The sequence below is a fragment of the Neomonachus schauinslandi genome, chromosome 6, assembly GCF_002201575.2.
Source record: "Neomonachus schauinslandi chromosome 6, ASM220157v2, whole genome shotgun sequence".
Lineage (NCBI taxonomy): Eukaryota > Metazoa > Chordata > Mammalia > Carnivora > Phocidae > Neomonachus > Neomonachus schauinslandi.
Genome location: NC_058408.1, coordinates 67,728,648 through 67,751,632, shown reverse-complemented (window position 1 = coordinate 67,751,632; position 22,985 = coordinate 67,728,648). Strand labels below are relative to the sequence as shown.

At 48.8% G+C, this 22,985-nt stretch overlaps 1 protein-coding gene across 1 annotated transcript in view; it reads right to left on the bottom strand.

Moving 5' to 3' along the window:
• The window catches only part of NVL (nuclear VCP like), a 102,646-nt gene that overhangs the window by 46,739 nt on the left and 32,922 nt on the right, over window positions 1–22,985 (bottom strand). Inside the window, 7 exon segments of the mRNA XM_044915984.1 lie at window positions 1,520–1,619; window positions 3,279–3,398; window positions 10,237–10,299; window positions 14,513–14,545; window positions 14,547–14,618; window positions 15,312–15,530; window positions 16,751–17,000. Of these exon segments, the coding sequence (XP_044771919.1) occupies window positions 1,520–1,619; window positions 3,279–3,398; window positions 10,237–10,299; window positions 14,513–14,545; window positions 14,547–14,618; window positions 15,312–15,530; window positions 16,751–17,000 (857 nt within the window).

The following is a 22,985-nucleotide window of genomic DNA, read 5'->3' as shown; positions in this document are numbered from 1 at the left end:
TGGAGATGGACTTCAGTCAACCACAACTATATAATAAAACCCCCACAGAAACTCTCTCGGGAAGCAAAGCTCAGGAGAGCTTCACGGTTCATGAGCACACTGGGGCCAGGAGGGGGGTGTGCCCCAGCTCCAAGGGGAGAGAGCACCGAGGGCCTGCACTGCCCCCTGGCCTGGCCCGACATGCATCCTTTACAACAACCTGCAACTTTAAGTACAGTGACCCTCCAAAAACGCAGGGTTAGGGGTGCTGACTGTCCCCCGCCTCAAAAGTCTGCATGTAACCTTCGATTCCCCAAAAACCTTCTCGTAGCTACTGTTGACTGGAAGCCGTGCCGGTAACGTCAAGTCAATTAACACGTATTTTGAGTGCTATGTTGTGCCCTATTCTTATAATAAAGTAGAGAGAATATTAAGGAAATCATTAGGAAGAGAAAATGCATTTATAGGACTACACTGTGTTCAGCGAGAAAACTGTACAAGTGGACCCACGTCACTGAAGTCCGTGCTGGTTAAGGGCCAAGTGTATGGCGCTTTCCTACACAGGAAATCCATCCATCCATTGTTCAGCTGCAAAGCTGGCGGGTCAGACGCGCGGTGTCCCGGAGACACCACTCATGCGGACGGGGGGTGGGGAGGACCCCTGGACTCACAGGACCTGACGCCAGCTCTGTGTGGTCAGTGTCGGAGCTGAACCACAGTCGACTCCTCGGCAGTGAGACCGACTGGGGAATGGAATGGAACGGCAAGAAACGAAGCGCCACAGTCAGGCCTCAAACCCGGTGCCGTCCGATTCCAAAGACAGTACTTTACTATCATCAAAGTCTAAACCGTAACATCTGTAAATTTTTCATATGAAAATAAAGTGGCACATAATTCAGGAAGGTTTCACCTTCCAAAGTAACTTTTGAGACCTGAAAGAACAATTTCATCAGCTGGACTGCCGGCCAACGCAGTTAACACCCGGGTCGATGCAGGGGCTGCTACGACAGCCCGAGGCTCCCATGGACGGCGGAGGGTTAAACAACAGGAAGAGAATGCGGGACCCACAGTGAGAGCACCTGAAGCACGTCTGAAGTGTGGAGCCCTTTCTACAACCCTTGCGGCGCTGAAGCTTACACACAACTTGAAGTACTAGTTAAATGCAGGTACAGGGACATGATGCCGATATAAATCCTTGAAAATGCATCCTCAACCTTCAGATACAGTGAGAAGAGTCTGGATCTTGTTTCCTACGAGCTTGAGAGAAACCATAGGACATAAATTCTGATAATACTTGGATGGTCACTTGTATGGTGTACATTCTGAGCTTTCTGCCAACTGGACTACCTTCTGAGCGCCAACATAGAAAAAAATCTCACGAAATCTGGGCGGTAATACTATTGTTTTTCACTCTAGCTTACACAGGAGCTTCCTAAGGTTTTATTTCAACTTATGAGCCCAAAAGCGATTTCCTAAACGTCATCTTCCATTACTAGGATGTATGTAAATCCCATGGCTTTCACATAAATGATCTCCTCACCTGGCCGGTTGGTGGCTGCCATAATGAACACCTCCTGCCGTGCTTCGAGACCGTCCATCTCGGTAAGTAGCTGATTCACCACCCGGACACTTGCCCCCGTCTAAAAATCAATAAAGACAGCTCCATCAGTTCCCAACAAAAGAAAAAACACACCACGTTTTTCCATACAAAACGACGACTTGCTAATTGGAATGAAAACTCTGGTCAAGAGGTAACGGTGATCATTTTCTGAGAGGCACTGTGCAAAACACATTCTCAGCAGGAACTCCCCCGAGTCCTGGTGTCCCGCCTTCCAGAAGGAGGAAGCTGAGGCTCAGAGAGACCACCTGTCCAGGCCTCTCAGCTAGACACAGGCAGGCCTGGCTGACCTGAGTCTCCTGCCTCCGAGTTATTCAAAGATCTGCTGGCTGCAGTGGATTTCCCGTGGGTCAAGTGTAGACTCAGCACAGAGAGATTCCCCTAGGATGTGAGATGCTCCTGATCTTTGGGCTGGGGCACAGAGGCTTTTCCTCTTTTCCTGGAAGCCCACAGTACAAAGCAGAGCTACCCTGGGGCAACATCCAAGAGAAAGGACCGGGGAGGTGGTGGACAGACGGGTAACTCACTCGGACACAGAACTGTTCTAAATGCATAATGGAGGAGACAAGAGAAGTGGGGTGTCTGTGTGTGTGTCTCTATGTATCTGTCTCTGTCTGTGTGTGTGTGTCTCTGTATGTGCGTCTGTGAGTCTCTGTGCGTCTGTCATGACCACCCTTCTTCAATGGAAAGTCCACGGGCAGAGGTGGTCATGAGTTTACCTGAGGATTTCTCCAGAAAGCAGCTGGCGCACGTCACCACTCCTGGGAGACGTGACACCAACAAATCAGAGGATGAAGATAATTATAATCCAGACTCAAAACAATACAGCAACACATGGGATTTAGAACGTCACAGTGGCCAGGACGACTGGGGAAGGGCCTCTGCCCTGGCCACCGACGTCACCATGAGAGACAAGACTGTGGAGGGATTTTCTAGGATGCTAGCGAGGACTCCTGGATGAGGAAACAATCTTGCTATGACATGGGTCATACGGACATGAGTTAAGTTTTGTTCTTGTGACTCTGGAAGGCTTCTGGAGATTGTGAGCAAAATGAGGCATTTAATAACTGTTTTACAACCTTCCAGGCATGCACAGAACAACCATGTGAAGAAAAATCACAAAAGAAATAAAATCACCTCCTTAGTCATCTCGCCATGAATGTCCTTATCAGAGAGTCTCTGCTACCTGTTTCAGAAAGGCCGTCTGTTCCTTACGGAAGGCTTTGTTCCACTGTGGACTCGGAGACAAGCGTCCCTGTGGTAACAGCACTCCAGCCACTCACCGCACCGGAATTCCTACCAACTGTGATTCAGCACAGTGACGCAGGGGTGTCCAGTGCAGACAAGGAGCACGGCGGAGTCTTAAAGCCCGGCCCTATTTCGAAAGGATCTTAAATTACACTTTCTCCTGTCTCCAGAAACCATGTGTCAGAAGAGAGTCACAATCACGAGGCGGGCTCTTCAAAGCCACGTCATTCCCGTTCCCAACCGCTCGCCGGCATGACCCAGACCAGTGCAACCAAAATCATGTAGACAGAAATGGAAGCAGAGGCCAAGAAAAACCAACTGTCACCCCCAGGGCCTCATTTCGAATTACTAGGTTTCTTCACTGCAAGAATCACAGTGCTCTTGGGGAACGACTTTGTCAGAACTCACAAAAGGTTTATTAGGGCACACCTACCTCCCGGTCTGACCTTCGAGGGCACAGGGCGTCCACTTCGTCAAAGAAGATGACGCAGGGTGCAGAGCTCCTGGCTCGCTGGAACACCTGGCGGACTGCGCGCTCGCTCTCACCGACATACTGACACAGCAGAAACAACACAGAGACCGGTCAGCCCTGGGGTTGCGGTCAAATCTCGGTAAAACTAGTTCTAAACAACAGGTAGGTATCAGAGTCCAAAAAGCATTCGGTTGAACCACATGCAACTGCTGATAGGCACCCATTTTTGATGCATAAAAACAGCCAACGTGTGGCTCAATGTAATAAAATCAGCTATTATTGATGCTTATACATTTCCTTGTTTGCCAAGTGAATGTAAGGTCTTCTCCAAGTCAAAAATAATCCCATAATCCTATTGTGTTGATCTCCTAAGCTTGATCACGTAAGATACCCCACTGTCACTCTCAGGACTTCAGCTGTGTTGTAACTGCTGTCTGCCACTCTGCCGTGTTTTCCACACAGTCATGCTGCCGTCATACACCATCAGAGGAGGCAGGCAAGCCAGTGAGGCCTCCACAGGCCTCACTATGTTAAAGTCTAAATCAAGGGCGCCTGGCTGGCTCCATCAGAGAAGCATGCGACTCTCGAGTTCGGGGCCATGAGTTCGAGCCCTGCGTTGGGTGCAGAGATGACTTAAATAAATAAAAACTTAAAAAAAAAAAAAAAAACCAAAATCAAAACATAGAACAGGAAGATCAGTCAAGAAATACAGCAATTCACAGGCAGCTATAACATTAGAAAGTCACATGTGAGAATATGTTCTCACTGCTGGCAAAGCGTAAAAAATTGTTCTTGTAAAATTTCGAACTGGTTAACTAAGAAAAAGCAGGTTTTTTCATAATACAACAGCTGAATCAGACAGAATCTGAAAACTCCAAGTATCTGCTGTGCTGTTTTATGGTAAAGTCACATAGGCATGAGGCGCACCACGGACGACAGTGACGAAAGTGTAAGTTTCCCGTGAGCAGAACTGTCCTTCCCTCACAGCTGCCCTGTCCTCTCCCGGTACTTCTGCTCATTGTGCTTCTCATGTCTGCGCTGCTTCCCAGCCTGCCCCCAGTTCTCCCAACTGTCTGCCGACTCCTCTCCTTCACGGCGTCTCTGCTACTGTAACCTGCAGCTTGTGCACCTTCACCGCGTCAGAGCGGGAAGTCCTCGGAAGGACGCGGCACTCACACATTCATCTCCGTCATCACACCGTGCACTCTGCACAAATACAGTAGACTGGTTCGGGTTCCTAAAGAATCTAAGTCAGAACAAGTTCTACCTGGAATGCTGAACCAACATCATCAGACATTTACAAGAAAAGCTAGCCGTGAGTTGTCAGAGGTAAAGTCTCCCACAGGGACAGGCGGGAACAGTCAACATGGCACAAGGACTGTGGACTTGGCAAACCACAATGACCAAGAAAAGGAAAACTTAATTTAGGGAAAGGTAAACCTCAAGTTTCAAAAGGACCCATTAAAAGGTCAGTTAAGGGCACCTGGGTGGCTCAGTTGGTTAAGCGACTGCCTTCGGCTCAGGTCATGATCCTGGAGTCCCGGGATCAAGTCCCGCATCGGGCTCCCTGCTCAGCGGGGAGTCTGCTTCTCCCTCTGACCCTCCTCCCTCTCGTGTTCTCTGTCTCTCATTCTCTCTCACAAATAAATAAAAATAAAAAATCTTAAAAAAAATAAAAATAAAAGGTCAGTTAATCTTAACAAAGGCAACACTAATTAAAAATAAACAAACAGAAGAAAACCCCACTATGTTGGCCTTTAAGAAATATTTCAAAAAAGGAGACTACACCTATCATTTCTAATTCTGTATTTAAGTTTTATTTATTCATTTGAGACACAGAGATACAGAGAGAGAGAGAGCATGAGCAGGGGGAGAAGCAGAGGGAGAGGGAGAAGCAGACTCCCCATTGAGCAGGGAGCCCGATGCAGGACTTGATTCCAGGACCCTGAGATCATGACCTGAGCCAAAGGTGGACGCTTAACCATCTGAGCCACCCAGGCGCCCCTGCCATTCAGTTTTGAACCTTGATAATCTAGCTTTTGCAAACACAATTACTGAAAATACTCTCCCTAAAGTCACTAACGACCTTTTAGTAGTTGCCAAACCCAAGGTCCTACTTTCAGTTCCTGGTACTCGGTCTGGTTACACTGACAAGGTTGAAGAAGTTAGTCGCCCCACCGCCCCCCCACAAGGTTCTCAGCCTTAGAAAGTCCTGGGCGTCCTCCCCCTTCGGGAGACCAGCCTGCTTCGCCAACTTTTCCTTCCTTGCCCCAGAGCCATCAGGGGCCCCACTCAATGCACCCCCTAGTAGACCTGGCCCGTTCCCAGGGTTTTAGGTGCCACCCCAAATCTCAGCGCTCCAGACTCACATCTGTGCATCTGCTGGACATCTCCAGACCCCGAGTCTGAAATTCCCTAGATCAAATGCATTTTCTAACCCCAAGAGGTCAATCTTCCTCAATAGACCACCTCATCTCTGCCCCAGTCATGCTGGACTCTGCCGCAGACCTCTTCCCACACCTCTCCCTAGAGAACAGGTGAGACCACCATGAGATGACCAGTCACACTTCTCAGATCTGACACCACGGCGCTGGTGAGGCCGTTGGGACCCCCAATCACAGCCGGGGGACGTGTAACTCAGCAACAACCACCTTGGGGAAAAAGCTGGCAAAACTATTTTTGGGGAAAAGTGCACACACTCTAGAAGAAACAGCAATTGTCCTCATGTACACACCCTTGGGAAATAGCTCCAAATGTATGTATATATGTGTATATAACGTTCGACCTAAACATCCATCAAGAAAGCAGCTCATTTTTGGGGCGCCTGGGTGGCTCAGTTGGTTAAGCGACTGCCTTCGGCTCGGGTCATGATCCCGGGGTCCTGGGATCAAGTCCCGCATCGGGCTCCCGGCTCAGCGGGGAGCCTGCTTCTCCCTCTGACCCGCTCCCCTCTCATGCTGTTTCTCTCCTGCTCACTCTCTAATAAATAAATAAATAATCTTTAAAAAAAAAAAGCAGCTCATTTTTTTAAAGCGTGGTTATATCCATTCGGTGGAATACCACACAGAAGACTAACAACCTCGAGGGAAACATACCAACCAAAATAAAATCTGCGATAGAATGATTCAGAAGAATTATTTATTAGGTCACTCAGATATATCTGGTCTTCACCCAGTTTCTGAGAACCCTCGGCCCCGAAAGTAAAAGAAGGTCTTGCTAATCAAGGTGAATTTGGACCCCACCCGAGGGCAGGACTGCTGCCAGGAGGACGTGTGGTCAGAGCAATGGACTTTTCAGTCCTCCTCACCCCCCACCTCCTGGTACGGGACGGTGCTGGAGACTGAATCAGCCAAAGGCCAGTGACTCAGCCGATTATGGCTATGTAATCACACCTCCACAAAAAACCAAGACGACAGTTTTTCAGTCCTTCTATACCAGGTAAGCGGTTTGCCACTCCATACCCCAGAGCCAGGCCCCAAGCTCCAAAGACTCCTGTTTGGGACTTTGCCCCATGTACCTCTTCATTTGGAGGTAGATTCTTATCCTTTATCATATCCTTCGATAAACACAAGTGTTTTCCTGAGTTCTGGAGCTGCTCTAGCAAATTAGCAAAAGAAGGAGGAGGCTGTTGGAACTTCCAATCTGGTGACAGCCTGGGGCCTGGGCCTGGTGTCTGCAGTGGAGGATGGGGGACCCTGCTGTAGGACTGAGCCCCTAGCCTGTGGAGTCCGATGCTGTGTCCTGGCCGACTGTGCCAGAACGGAGTTGACCTGAGTCGAGTTCTTAGACCCCCTGCCAGTGTCTGAGATTGCTCAATGTTTTGGGGGGGTTATCCCTTCCCCCCTGGAACTGGGTCCGGGAACTCTAAAATAATTATAATGTTCAACAAAAATAACAATAAAATCAAGTTACAAAAGAACACGTACCACTTACATAAAGTGCGTTTTTTTTTTGTTTTTGCTTTACTGTTTATGAAAGCGTTCCAAACACGTAACAAAAGCGGGCATAAGAATATACTGAACCCCAAACATGCCCATCACCCAGCTTCAGTCATCATCTGCTCAATTCCTGACCAACCTTCACCTAACAGATGCTCCGCTTTTCATTCTTGTCATTTTGAAGGAGAGCCCAGACATCGTATTTTATTTGTAAATATTTCCCTATCTCTAACGAAAAACAATGGTTTCTGACAACGACATCATCACACTTAAAACTGGTTTTCCTTTTGTTTTTTCAGTTTTAATTCCAGTGCTGTGAACACACAGTGTAGTATTAGTTTCGGGAATACACACGGTGATGCACACCTCCCCGCCTTACTCAGTGCTCATTAGGACAAGCGCACTCTGCATCCCCACACCGAGTTCACCTTTCCCTTAGAAGTTATTTTCTTAACATCAAATATCCAGTCAGTGTTCAAATTTCCAATTGCCCCCTAAACAATGATGAGACGTGTACAATAATACTGTGTGTTGCTGAGGGATAAATACACATAAAGTAAATGTAGAAAGTACACGGAATCAATGAACACCAAATTCAGGATTACGGTAAATTCTCCGGGAGAGAGAACTGGGTCATGGTTAGGGAAGGTCTACAGGGGCGTCGAGCATCTTGGTTTTGTGTATTTTTTAAAGCTGGATGACAGATACAGAGGGTTCATTCCATTACTCTTCATAACTTCTTCTGTGCTTGGGATATTTCATAATAAAGTTAACAAAATGTTACACGCTTGCTTTACGGCCTCCTGGGTCTCCGCGATTCTGGAGAGGACACCCCAGCTCTCGCGCAGAGGACAGCCATTCACTGTCCCGCAGCACCTTCTTTTCCAGCCTCATCCCTGACCAATCCTCTTCCTCCAAGGTTTTCTTTTCTTTTCTTTTTTTTTTAAAGATTTTATTTATTTATTTGACAGAGAGAGACACAGCGAGAGAGGGAACACAAGCAGGGGGAATGGGAGAGGGAGAAGCAGGCTTCCCGCTGAGCAGGGAGCCCGATGCGGGGCTCGATCCCAGGACCCTGGGATCATGACCTGAGCCGAAGGCAGATGCTTAACGACTGAGCCACCCAGGCGCCCCTCCAAGGTTCACTTCTAACACCTCCTCTGCCAGAGTGCTGAAATGAAGTACAAGAGAAGTACACACATAGAAAGCCCACAGGAGAGACGCCTGGGGGGCTCAGTCGTTGGGTGTCTGCCTTCGGCTCAGCTCATGATCCCAGGGTCCTGGGATGGAGCCCCGCATTGGGCTCCCTGCTCGGCGGGAAGCCTGCTTCTCCCTCTCCCACTCCCCCTGCTTGTGTTCCCTCTCTTGCTGTGTTTCTCTCTGTCAAATAAATAAATAAAATCTTAAGAAAAAAAAAAAAGCCCACAGGAAATGCCTAAATATGAATCCTTACTTCAGGAGGAAAGTATCACACAGAATAGGAAACACATAAAAACTGGTAGGGGGGATAAATTTAAAAAGCCTTTTATTTAATTTTTTTTAAGATTTTAAGTAATCTCTACACCCAAGTGGGGCTCGAACTCATAACCCCGAGGATCAAGAGTTGCACGCTCCACTGACTGAGCCAGCCGGGCACCCCTAAAAGACCTTTTAAAACAAATGATTAGGAACACCTGGGTGGCTCAGTTGTTGGGCGTCTGCCTTCGGCTCAGGTCATGATCCCGGGGTCCTGGGATCGAGCCCCAAGTTGAGCTCCCTGCTCGGTGGGAAGCCTGCTTCTCCCTCTCCCACTCCCCCTGCTTGTGTTCCCTCTCTCACCGTGTCTCTCTCTGTCAAATAAATAAATAAAATCTTAAAAAAAAAAAAACGATAATACTTTCACTTCTTCGTTTGAATCACATGACAGAACGGCATTTTTACTTCTCACAAGGATGAAGAGATAATAAGATATTCAAACTCTCTTAAATTTGAGACACTATATAAACTCCTAGTTACAGAAAGAAGTTACTACATAAGATGGTAGTATTTTTCCCCTGAAGTACTTTTACTTATTAAAACTTAAGTCATTTGGGGGGGCGCCTTGGTGGCTCAGTCGATTGAGCATCCAACTCCTGATCTTGGCTCAGGTCATAAACTCAGGGTCATGAGTTCAAGCCCTGTGTTGGGCTCCGTGCTGGGTGTGGAGCCTGCTTTAAAGAAAAAAACAACCTGAGTTGTTTTCACCACAGGACACGAGGGCAAGGCAAGCAGAGAAGGAGTCACGTAACCGAGACTCAAACCTCAGCTCTCCTCCCCCAGCCCTCGGACTTTGGCCAAGATGCGTGCCGCCTGCAGACTTCAGTTTCCTTGTTTGGAAATCAGGATTCAGAGGAAACAATAATTCGTGTCTCACAGGGTTGTTGAAGAAGAATGCAGGTGACCCTTGAACAACAGATGGGGTTAGGGGCGCAGACCCCCCTCCCCACCGCCATCGAAAATCTACGTGTAACATCTGACTCCCCCAAAACCTAACCACTAACAGCCTGCTGTTGACCTTCAGAAGCCTTACCGACAACATAAACAGTCAACTGACACCTACTTTGTATGTCCTGTGTATCACACACTGAATTCTTACAAGAAAGTTATTAGCAGGAGAGAAGAAAATATGATTAAGGAAATCGTAAGGAAAATACACTGCTAGGACCGTATTTACTGAAGTCTCCGCATGTAAGTGAGCCTGTGCAGCTCAAACCCAGGCCGCTCAAGGGCCGACCATGTGTGTACAGCGTATGATGAACACTCAGCACAGAGCACACACTTTAAATGTTATTTCCATTTCGCAGGTGGGAACACAGAGGCTCAGAGCTGAGACTTACTAAGGAGAGCAGCTACACACACTCGGTACCGCCTGAAGCGGAGATTTTACCAAAATGCCGCGTCCGTAAGTGGAGAGGCCGCAAGTGTCCTAAGCTATACTCATGGCTGACGCCACAACGACTTACCATGTTGAGCAATTCGGGGCCCTTGACAGATATAAAGTTCAGTCCGGATTCATTTGCAACAGCCTAGGGAAAGGAAACCAAAGGACACAAGTCAGACAAATATAGACTAAAGTAACAGTTAATCGTGACAGCGCAGGGGCTTTTGCAGTTTATGCTGTTCCCCTTCTCTTACAGCTGTGTTTTCCTTCTTAGACGTGCAGCTCACATATGGGAAAAGGAGAAATGTGTTAAACAAAAAAAAAAAAATCAATGGAAGGTTCACCTAAAACCTTCCAAGAACCACTCAGACTAGAAATCAAATGGAGATGACACAAACATTTATGTCAGCGTTTTGTTTCTGTAAACTCGCTCACATACATACATTTGCACATTTGTAGCTCTAGCTTGGAATTCCAGTGAAACCATAATCTCTGCATCCAACACGCCTTGCCCAGTGAAAGCAATCATTTGCTCATGACCTCAAATTCAAAAACATCAGTATCAGCCTTGGCCAAGGGTCATTGTTTCCAGATTATTTTTAATAACGATTAAACCTCATGGCTCAAAGCCCAAGAGAAGCACGAAGGAGACACATGCGGTTATAAGTGTGAAAGAATCTGACAAAGATCACCTGAAGGTCACCTGGATGCAGAGATGAAACCTGAGCGAAATCACCCAGAGCTTCACAAGGACGAGGGAAGGGAGTTCCTTCCTCTCCCCCTCTTGGAGCCTGACCTCGGAGCTCCAGATCTACACCCAACACACTGCTCGGCATCTCCCTCCTGATCGGACACGCATCTCAAATCCGTCATTACCAGAGCAGGACACCTGGATCTGTCCCAACTCCCTCCACACCCCACACTTCCAATTCCAACAGCTTTTAGCCCCAAACCGCGGTGTCCCCCTCGACCCTCTGTCTTGTGACATCATCCAATCTGCCCGAAAGTCCTGTTAGCTCTGATGTCAAAATGCAGCAGTCCACCACTCTCTGCTTCTCCACCACACACCCCCTTACGCAGACGGCCTCATCATCTGCCTGGATATGCAAAGAAACCAAACCAAACCGAAAAGACCCTGACTGGTTTCCTCTCCCTCTTGCTTTCCTCTGACCCATTCTCACACTGCACCTCGCACGCTTCTAAAAACGTCAATCATATCATTTCCCGAGGATTCGCATTCATCTTTGAGTACGATGTGAAGTATGCACCACAGCTCACAAGCCTGCAGTCTGAGACAGGACAGCTTCTTCGTGGTCCAGACACTGGCTTTCTCTGGATCTCAAGCTCAACCAAGCCCTTCCCCACATCAGGGATTTTGCCACTGCCGTTCCCTCTGCCTGGAAGAGCCTTCCCCTTCTGTCCCTGGTGCCTCCTGTGGCCAGCCGGTCCCTTAGGACACGGCCAACTGTCAGCATCCCCGAACATCACTACCTCAAACAGCCACCTCCCACCCAATCATTCACCACAATCTGCTTATTTCCAGCCTTAGGTAGCTGAGCCTCCAGTGTTACCGTAGGACTCGTTTCCTGCCTGTCTCTCCGGCCAGACCGTAAACGCCACCAGAGGAGGTGCCTGGTTCACCTCCAACAGCTGCCGGCAAAGGGTAAGGAAGTCACAGGAACGCACGTGAGCTCTGCCACGGAGGGAGCGCTCGGCGGTCTCTGTCCTAGCTTTCACTCAGCACGACACGGAAAGGGGAGTCAGGGAGCACATCTAATGAAGGCTGACGCACCCACATCAGGTTTTCAGCTTCCACCCACCAGATTCCCAAGATTTAACCCACTAACACCCCCAAGAGCTCCTGAAGTTGTTGGAAATCTTGTGTCCTCGGTGAAGTGCAGTGAGCACAATTCACTTTTTCCTTTGTGGACATCAGCCTGAGCCTCCTGCACATGGTCAGGGGCTGTCTGCTTCGGGCCAGAGTCCCAGGCACTCACTGACCTTACTCCTCTCTCTGTAGTTTTGTCAGTCATCAACGTGCAGGGTGCCAGCTCCGGCTACCACATGCCTTGACCCCACACTACTCGCACACTTCCCACGTGCCAGGGTTCAGAAAAACGTCATCTTACTGTGATCGTTGAGTAAACAAACCACCAAGGTTAGCCCAAATCGTCATTTTATGGTCCAGTCTAGGTGCCAGGCTCTGACCCGCAAGTGGCTCCACGACCTTCCTCCAGTAACACTTGCTTCTGCCATCCAAGGACATTTTCCACCATTTCGAGATTTTCGGGCACGTACCTCCTGGAGCATCTGAAGAAAGTGGTGAACCCTCTCCCAGGAAAAAGTACACAGCCGCACAAACACCGCCTGGGCTCCTGGGCCCAGTGAGCCTGAAGGCCACCCACGGCATCCTCAGTAAGATTCCCCACTCCACATGGGCAGGGGCCGGAACGCGGGCGCACGCACAGGCATCAAGCTGTTGGCAGTCGGGGGAGGCAGGAGCAGGGAGAAGAGGAAAACCTGGTCGATGGATTTCAAATAACCCAAGCTGTCTCCCTTCTGCCGCGGAAAGGCTACTCAAAGGCAGATGTAACTAATTAAAAACAAACCAACGTGACAAGGCACCCAGGTCGGAGCCCTGCATCCGCCTGCTGAATTTACACGTTCACAGGCATGACCTTCCTTCTGGCTCTATCCTTCCAGAACTGCTGCCCTCTCCGTGGCACCCTCTGCCCCGCCGCGGCTCCCATACTCCCGCACAGCCAGGCCCTAGAAGAGTGCCGGAAGCATGGAGCAAGGAAATGTAGTCGTATCAGTAAGTTTGGAAAACTTCACGTGTGTTATTTGACACGTGGATATTTGGTATTTACTGTGGCTACCGGATATTTACTGAGCAGTCACAAATTCTGTGGACCCTGTGGCACTTACTAAAAGTGCCATTAATTTTCATTTCCTATTTACAAGTAATTCAAATACTTTAAAAAGCTGATGAGGGCTAAGTAAATTATAGATGAAACATTATCCAGACATTAAAAATGACAGCCAACATACCTTACAGATGAGGAAGAGGAATCTAATATGTATGATTCCAAAGGAAAAAAAACCCACAGACTGAGAAATTTGCCCACATAAATATGAAAAAAAGAAAAAAACACAAAAAGCCAGGTGTCAAAAATATGAAGTCAAAAGTGTCAAAGTGATAACATTTACAAATATGACAAATTTTAATATATGAAGAATGATTATATAATCACACACATATCAATGGAAAAACAGACAAAGGATATGAACAAACAGTTCATTAAGAAAAATAGCCAATAAATACAGTTTGACAAGCCCACTGGTAATTTTTAAAATGTGAATTAAAAAGTGTCAGATACCATTTTTGCCTCCCCAACCATCAAAGATTAAAATCAGCATTATCAGCTCTTGCTAATGCAGGGTGTGGGGGACGATACGCTGATGGGGTTAAATCTGTACAAACCACCTGGAAGGCACTTCGGTGATGGAGGAGATGTAATCTGGTAATGGGTAACTTTTATCAAGTGGTAATGGGTCAAAAGGTTTAAAAACATGCATTCCTTTTATTGAAAAATTATTTAGGAATGCATTCTAATCAAATGATCAGTTGAGGTACAAAAAATGTAAGTACAGGACTATACAACGTAGTGTTTCAATGGGGGATCATTTCTGTAAGTTACAGAATATCTTTATGACAGAATACTACATAGATGCTAAAAATATGGAGGTGTATATATGTTGACACGTTCAAGAAATACTGCTCTGTGGGGAAAGCATCATTAAAGACCTTGTATTTGTCAAAACACGTGCATTGGGACAGGTGTGTATGGAGAACGTCTGGAAGGACTGACCACGGAACAAAGCGGCGGTTAGCCGTGGTGAGAGGATTATAAGTAGTGCAACCCCTCCTCTGGCTTCTCTGTATTTTCTATTGCAAGAAAACAATTCTGTGAAACAATTGTTAGGGATGTAGAGGAAAATATTTAAGTTATAAATGATAACTACAGCGAAGCAGGAAAGAAGGTCAGCTACAAACCACAAGTACACAACGGTGCTCGCTAAAAAGCCAGACAACAGAAAATACGGTAAATGCTGTGTTAAAATCGATGGGGTGATGGCTGATGCACAAATTTTTTCTTTTGCAAATTTCCAATGATGTACTTTTTGTAATTAAAAGTGGGAAACCTTTCCGAAGAAATGGTCAGTCTTGCTAGAATGAGCCTGTGACAGAGATTATGTAAAACCCGCTCACTGTAAGAGGCTGCAACCCGAGGGTTCAACTCCTACTCTCCTCCCCGACAAGAAAGAAAACAGGGGCAGCTGTGTGCACACTGTACCTTTGCCAGCAGCGTTTTCCCACAGCCGGGGGGGGCCAGCCAGGAGGACCCCAGCGGGAGTCACCAATCCAAGAGCTCTGAACTGATCGGGGTTGCGCACCGGTGCCTGTGAACAAGGCCCACGTCAGTCGTTACAAACGTCCACTCTGTACTGCGTGTCTGAATGATCTCGATGCAAGCTGCCGACACAGGCGATAAATACGGGACTCCCTGCTCTTGAGGAAATCACTTAAACAGAAGTTCTGAAAACGTTTTAAACATTAGGATACAATACTTCAGCATCTTAAAATCATGGAGTTTTTTTTAAGCTACCTAAATTCCCAGGTTATCAAGTTTTCAGGCAGGGCCATGCTGTGAGGCTCAGAAGCAGGAGTGCCCTGTGTGGTCAGGGGACACAGACACATGCTGTACCCCTGCTCTTCACTTTCAGCAGCCCCACACCTCAAAGCAGATCATCCTTCATTAACGGACCACAGAATGCTCAGGAAAGTAGAAAAGTAAGCGTGATGAAAATTAATCTGAAGTTTCATGGACACTAAACCGCTCTGACCCTTAGAGGGTGAGAGAGTTGAGAAAATATTTCTCAGTCAGCTCTTGGTTGAAACCTACATTTTTTTTCGTTCACTGCCAAGAATTCAAGCACAACCATGAGAGTAAGTCTAAAACAGATGTCAGAAGAATGAGAAACTGCTGGATGCTTAATTAGAATCTAACAGACCCATGGAAGAAAGCTACAGCCAGCCCATTTAGACACGCCGCCTCGTGCACATGCCGGGCGCCCAGTGGCAGACACACCTACCAGTATCGCCATGGTGAGCTCCTCCCGGATATCTTCCAGGGCGCCGATATCTGCCCAGGTCACATTGGGGACGGTGACAAAGCCTTCCCTTTTGGCAGAGGGCTGGACGGAGGCCAGGGCAGCAGTGAAATCACCCCATTCGATGCACAGCCCCCGCAGCTGCTCCTCGGACAGGGGCTCGTGGCTCCTCAGCAGGTCCAGCAGCCGCTGTAACTCCTCCTGACAGGGAGCGATTGAGGGGGAAGATGAAGAAACGTGAAGTCTGTTGACAAAGTTATTTCGTACCTTTAAAAACTGCTACTGCGGTATTTCTTTCAGCTATAACGAGCCGAAAGGGGCAGGGTGCCCTGACTGGAATGGAACGCAGGAGGATGGCCAGGGGCCACCAGCAGCTGATCGTGTTCAGGTCCACAACCACCAATTCCCACGTTTCATTTACAAGGAATTGAACAGCAGCTGAACCCTGATGGAATTAAACCGAAGTTACGCCGGTGGGAGCATCATTCACAGCACGGCTGCCCAGGGGCTTGTCCCCCACACAGAGAGCAGGCCGGTGTCCTAGGACTACACTGAACCTTGAGCTTCAAAGGCAGATTTCTTGCTTTGTAAAGAATTTTATGAAAGGACGGGTGAACACTGAGTAATTCAATTCATAAAATCCCAACTTACGTACAGCGTTATGTAAGAACTATGCTTATTGTGAACTTTAACAGATATAGTTGTGGTTCCAAATCAGTAAGGAGGGAAAAGATATCTGAAACCACAGACCGAGATGCCCACTCTGGAGAGCAGAGGCCGCGTGGCTCGAGCAGGCCACGGCCTCTTACGCTTAGCCCCTCTGATCACGAAGCCGCGTGAAGCCCCCGTGCAAACCATCAAGTGCTACACAAACGTGCTGAGCTTCACGACTCACACAGCTCGCTGCTGCTGCGCGGACCGTGCTCCGAGCCGCGTGCAGCGAGCTCACCGCGGACTGCGCCGGTGCCCGTGACCAGACGGTAACCAGGAAACAGGACCGAGTGCCCAGTGCTCTTACAGCAGTGGGCGAGCTCTCTCTGGCCAGGCCTGCAGGGTAAACACTGTAGGCTTTGTGGGACTCCCGTGTGAACTGAGAAGCGTGACAGCAGGGAGGCGATGTGTAAATGCAGCTGTGTCCCTCTGTAACTTCGGTGTCCATGACAGGCAGCAGGCGAGCAGCCCACGGCTCGCCAACCCCTGCCTCCACAATTTCATAATCCATGCTGTAAAAGGAACTTACTCAGGATCCGCTGAAAAAGTAAAACAACTTGTACTTTGGAAAACACAGCCATTCTGGGTGTGACTGATCATCACACCGCGGATAAAATGCCGATAAAACCGAAAATCATACACCTCAACTCCACCGACACCTGCTGCGTGGCCGACGTCAGGACTGGTGAAGGTACCTGCACAGAAAGCACCGGTGTCCCAGGAGCGGGCTCGGCGCCCATCCGGTCTTCCCGGCCTCGTCCAGACGGCAAACCCGCACTCACGGGATCCCGGGGCAGGTGCTCCTGCAGCACCATCAGGACCCTGCTGACCGTACCCATGGCTGCCTCTCGGCACAGTGCCATCAGGTCCGCACCAACGAAGCCTGGCGTCAGGCGTGCTAAGTGACGGAAAGGGAAACTTTCTGGAAGTCTAAGTTTTCTGCACAAAGTTCGAAGTATTCTGTAGGAAAGACAAGGGCAAAAAAATTCAGATTACTGACCCACTAGTCAAAACAAGTTACTGTTTATTTGAGGTAAATGGCACTTTGAGAGTAGATTAAATGGACATCTGCCATAAATAAAAGCCACCAGACTCAAGTAAACCATCAGTTGTATCCATCACAGAAAGCCAGGTTGATACACACCTTAACACCCAGTTTCACGTTAGGACAGTTACTTCTCCAACTTCACCGTACTGCACGTGTGAGAAAGCTCGCTCACCTGAAGTGGCACCAGGTAGGGCCAGGGAAACGTGGGCCTCCAGGTAATGACCATCAAAGGAGGACCTCAGACAGTTTGCGGTAAGAGCTCGTGAAGAAACTCACAAGCCGTACAGACAATCAGCATGGGAGCTCAGAAGCCGGCTTGGCCGCTCGCCAGCCTAGGCCCGTCACTGCCATGCGCACTTGGGTTTGGTGGCTTGTTAGCTATGAATTACAGTAGCGCTCACTCGCAGGGGTGTCAGCATGAGCACAGCTAAACCCCCAGAACAGTGGCTGAGCTCCGGTGAGCACCCAAGTGTCAGTTACTACAATTCACATACTGTGATGTTACCGATGAACTTGGATAGGGAAATAGTCTGGAATTTCCGAAGTTGTAGGGCAGAGGAGTATTTTCAAATGTCAAGCCGATGGAGAGTAAGTCCCAGAAAAGTCACTTGAGATCATGTAAGTGAACAGAAAAGCAGCAGATAAACATTACTGACCAATGAAAAATCACTCACTCAGACACTCTACACAACAGAAAGCAAAAAAAGGTTCCAGCGTAAAACCATTTTCACATGAAAACTAAGATATTCAGAACGGTTAGGAGAAATAGCTAACATAAATAAGTATCTTTTTCTCAGTTACAACTTCTATTTCTGAAAATATGTGGGTATTTCCAGTCACCTTGAAAACTCCAAAGGAGGGGAAATCACCCAGGAAGAGATTTCCAGTTTCAAGATGGCAGAGTGACTGTTGCAGAAACACTTCCTCTGCCCAGAAAAATAACGAGAATCGGAAGCACGAAATCCATAGTCCATGGAACCAGGAGGCGTCTGGACTCTTGCCACCCCGAGCCCAGCCCATTCTGGAAGGGAGCCACAGGACGGGCAACAAGAGCATCAGTCTTTATTTGTATGAGGTCCTTCAAAAGCCGTCACCACTGGTCTTCGGCTCCAGGCTCCAGTGCAGCTCCATGTAGAGAGAGCTATTTATGCCGCTAGGACACTAAGGGGACGGGTGTTCGGAGGGTTCTGATGCTTGCTTACACGTCTTACTACCTAAGAAGAGAAAGGCCCTCCGACACGGGTCTCTCTGTGTCAACTCTAGCTGATGCCCCAAAAATCCCCTAGAAGAGATTCAAACAGTAGGGGTTCCCAGAATAAATGATGCAGGTTTAATGCTGTATTTAACTATAAATAGGATGAATTTTAACTCATCTTTAAAAAATACACCTTTTGGGCGCCTGGGCGGCTCAGTTGTTAAGCGTCTGCCTTCGGCTCAGGTCATGATCCCAGGGTCCTGGGATCGAGTCCCACATTGGGCTCCCTGCTCGGCAGGAAGCCTGCTTCTCCCTCTCCCACTCCCCCTGCTTGTGTTCCTGCTCTCGCTGTCTCTCTCTCTGTCAAATAAATAAATAAAATCTTAAAAAAAAAAAATACACCTTTTATTTTGGAAGTTTTAGATTTACAGAATTATTGCAAAGACAGTACAGAGTTCCATATACCCCACACCCGTCTCCTACTACTATGGGCAATTCTGAGGATTACTGGCCCAGAATTTTGTAGAGGACCCCTCAATGGGATTAGTCTGATATTTTTATGGTGATTAGACTAAGTTAACGTGTTTTCGGGAAGAAGAGCGCAGAGACGGAGCACTGTTCGCGCCCCTCACCACAACCCCAACCAGCAGGCTGGATGCCGTGTTTGGCAGGGTCTCTGCTGTGAGGTTGGTCCTTCCCGCTTCCACACTGTACTCTATGGAAATAAGTCACTACGCCCAGCTCGCATTCGAGGAGTAGGGAGTTAGACTCCACTCCTTCAGGGAGGTGCATCCACATAAATCATCCAGAATTCTTCTGCACCAGAGACTTGCCTCTTACTTCTTTATTCAGTCATTTATTTATATCAGCACAGGCCAAGCGATGCTTGACTGCCCGTACTCTCGAACCGCCATTTATAAAGAAACGAAGTGGATGATAAATGATGTAGGAGAGGAGACAAAGTCAGATTAACCTTCCTCGGAGAGGTGCACTAATGAGGAGGGAGGAGATTTGTCTGGTGAACCCCAAAGAGTGGGGACTGGAAGCATCCAAGTGCTGGGCGGCAGAAACGGGGGCCACAGAGGAGCCCCAAAACCAGCAAGTTCTGGACAGCCTGCATGAGAAGCACTAAGACCCCACATCCTCTGCACGCCCTCAGTCAGCAGGATCCCCAGAGTGTGCTGCCCACCAAGCCTGAGGCAGGAGAGGGGAGGTCCGGGTGTGCGGACGACTGCAAGCCCCTCCACCAGGAAACCGGGGTGTGCAATCCCGCACTCCTTCCCTGCCCGTGTCAGGAGTCCAGCAGCTATAGCAGCTAGACCTGCGGCCCGCGGTGCTGTCTGCTTCTGAAAAACCTGAAGTGACTCAAGAAAAAGCATCTACGAAATGGACACATGGAGTTCTCTAGCTAAAATGTTAGCTGGTCGTCTGACTGCTTTATAGTGACACTCAGGCTTCAACAAACCCGCTCACACCGCAAATGTCCCATCGGCCACGGTCGGCCACTAGAGGAAAGCACCCACAGGAAATGATACTGCTCAATCCATCGTCAGGACTCCCAGCACAGCAGGCACTGTTGCTCAGACTGTGCCCATGATGCTCCTCACTGCCTCTCCTTGCGACACAAGGCACAGGACAGACCAGAACACACACGCATGCAGACGCGGAGGAAACAGAGAATGTAAAGAAGTCGCAAGAGGGTTAGCAAATGAAAACAATACAGCAATTATGAATTCCAGAACAGTTAAAATGGTGAAAAAAGGTCATATGATCCTGATACAGGACTTGGGTCAGCAGGGAACAATATTTATACAGAGGAGAAATGAAAATGCTAAATACGGTTATGCTCCAAATTCACGATACGATTATACAGTACAAACCTGCGGCTATGGTTCGGATATCAGACACATTAAAGAAATATTTGTGAGGTATATAATGGCACTGCATGGATGTTATATAAAAAGTCTTTCATTAGGGGCGCCTGAGTGGCTCAGTTGTTAGGCGTCTGCCTTCGGCCCAGGTCATGGTCCCAGGGTCCTGGGATCGAGCCCCGCATCGGGCTCCCTGCTCTGCGGGAAGCCTGCTTCTCCCTCTCCCACTTACCCTGCTTGTGTGCCCTCTCTCGCTGTGTCTCTCTCTGTCAAATAAATAAAATCTTAAAAAAAAAAAAAAAGTCTTTCATTAGACACTGGAGTATTTATAGTTGGAATGACACAGTGCCTGGACTTTGCTTTTAAAACGCTCCAGGAGATGGGATGCCTGGGTGGCTCAGTCGGTTAAGCGTCTGCCTTCGGCTCAGGTCATGATCCCAGGGTCCTGGGATCGAGTCCCACATCGGGCTCCCTGCTTCGTGGGGAGCCTGCTTCTCCCTCTGCCTCTGCCTCTCTCTCTCTCATGAATAAATAAATTAAAAAAAAAAATCTTTAAAACGCTCCAGGGGAAAAAAAAAAGTGGGGGATAGAACAAGACTGAAATGGTGATAACTGTTTGAACCTGGGGTTCACTGTTTTGAGGGTTTTAAAGCATGTCTGTACATTCCTGAGTGTCCTCTCACCGGGAGGTGGGGTCTCCAGCCCCTCTCCTCGAGTCTGGGCCGACCTCTGTGGCTGGTCAACAGCACAGGACAGTGGGAACAGAGGCTGCCGGACTGCCCAGCATGAACCATACAGCCCCGAGGCCCCCCGGCTCTGAGAAGCCCACAGGGTCCCGTGAAGGGTGCCACACGGACAGGGGAGGAGGGGAGGAGGGGACAGACACACAGACAGCAGAGCCAAATCGGACAGACAGGTGCATAGATAAGCCCAGCCCAGCAGCTCGGAGCTCCAGCTACCGTCTCTGCAACCATACAACACCCTGAGATGAACCCAAATTCTTTACCCAGGGGACTTGTGAGAGACAATGATACGTTGTTGAAAGCCACTAAATTTTTCAGTGGTTCTTTCTGCAGCAACAGAAACTGGAACGATTATACCAGACTGCTTCATGTACACTGGAATTTTCCATAACGAAATGCTTTTAAAGTTGAGGAAGACATCAGCAGCTACCTTAGAATTCCTGTGTCGGAAGCTGTGCTAGGTACGTTAATGCAGTCCTTACAAGAAGCCTTTTCAAAGTTCTGGTAAACCGTTACCGTCTTACAGATGGAATGAGGCACTGGTATCATTATTCCTTTATTACAGGTAAACAAGCGAAAGCTAGAAAATGTCAGCTATCCAGGAAAAGGCACAGAGACGTGCGGCCGAGCTGGCTCTACCTGAGACCACATGCCCGAGCACCCTGCGCTCGGTCCACCGTCTCCCGAGCACCTGCTCTGGACCTCAACGGATACCTGAGCTCGCCCCTCATCAGGTGCTCCTCTTTGTACAACTCAGACCCCAGGGCCTCTATTTTCTTTCTTAAATTCTAAATCTCGGCTCCCTCCTTGCCTGAACCTAGACTGTTTAGCATTACTCTGGGAAAGAAACCCCCAGACCAGGCCTACTGGTGCCATTCTACACCCCAATCCTAAACACTGCCTGAAAATCCCATTACCCTAGCCGGCTCATCTCAAATCATCCAAGAACATCATTTCAGACCTTCATCCTCCTTCAGCCTCTATCGGTCACGTGCCTGACTTTCATCAGACGATCTCATGGCTTGATTCATGGAGAAAATGCCATTTTCCAAGTACCCCAGCGACTAGCCCCCTGGCCTGCACCCCCTTCCCTCCGCTGCTGCTCCAACAGAAGCACCCCGGCCAGCACCCCTGGGTTCCCATTCCCCATTCCTCTCACTCCCTCCTTCCCACAGCATTCCAAGGCATTCTGGTTTCTCCTATCCTATCCCCCCCGGACACCCCAATATCCCCCTCGCGCAGCCACTACCTCCCTCTCCCCCTTCGCAGCCAAACCTCCCTTCAGGGAATTGTGGAAGTCCGCTCGGTTACTCCTTCTCTTCCCACTCACTCAACCACTCGACCCACCGGGATGCTGCCCGATCAGTCCACTCACAGGGCTTTCGGCTCAGGTCACTGGGACCGCAAGGTGCTCCGATTCCAGCAAAGGTGCTCCGATTCCAGCAAAGGTGCTCCGGCCCTGCCCTCCTGCAGGGAGCACTTGCTTCCCTCGCTCCCATTACAAACATTCTCCTTTCCCAGCACTCCGGCTCCCTCTGTCCCCTCAGCCTGCCCCAGGACCTCTGACCTCTGCTCCTCGTGCTCCGGCCAATCCGCTCAACTCTCAGAACTTCAGCTGCCTTCAATATGCTGATGATTCTCCAATTTTTACTTCCTCAGAGCTCCAGACTCATCCAATTGCCAAGCTGACATCTCTACTTGGACAGCCTGTAGGCACGTCTAGCTCAACTGCCCCAATCTGCTTCATCCTCCCTAAATCCTCTTCTAACACTGGCTTATCTCCAGGATTTCCTATCCCCTCAGAGAAAACCAGGAGCACAGATGCTTAAATCAGAAACCTAGGAATATTCCCTCCTGTTTAATCACAGCCCCCACCTTCACTCATTCCTTCTGCCAAGAAATGCACCTGACTGGCTCTACTTGATAAATGTCTGATTACTCCAGCTGTGCTCTCTCCATGCTCCCTGCATTGGGCACCCCCCCAGCTGTGCCCTATCCATGCTCCCCCAACCAGGCACCCCCCCAGCTGTGCTCTATCCACGCTCCCCCCACCAGGCAACCCCCAATGTGCCCTATCCACGCTCCCCC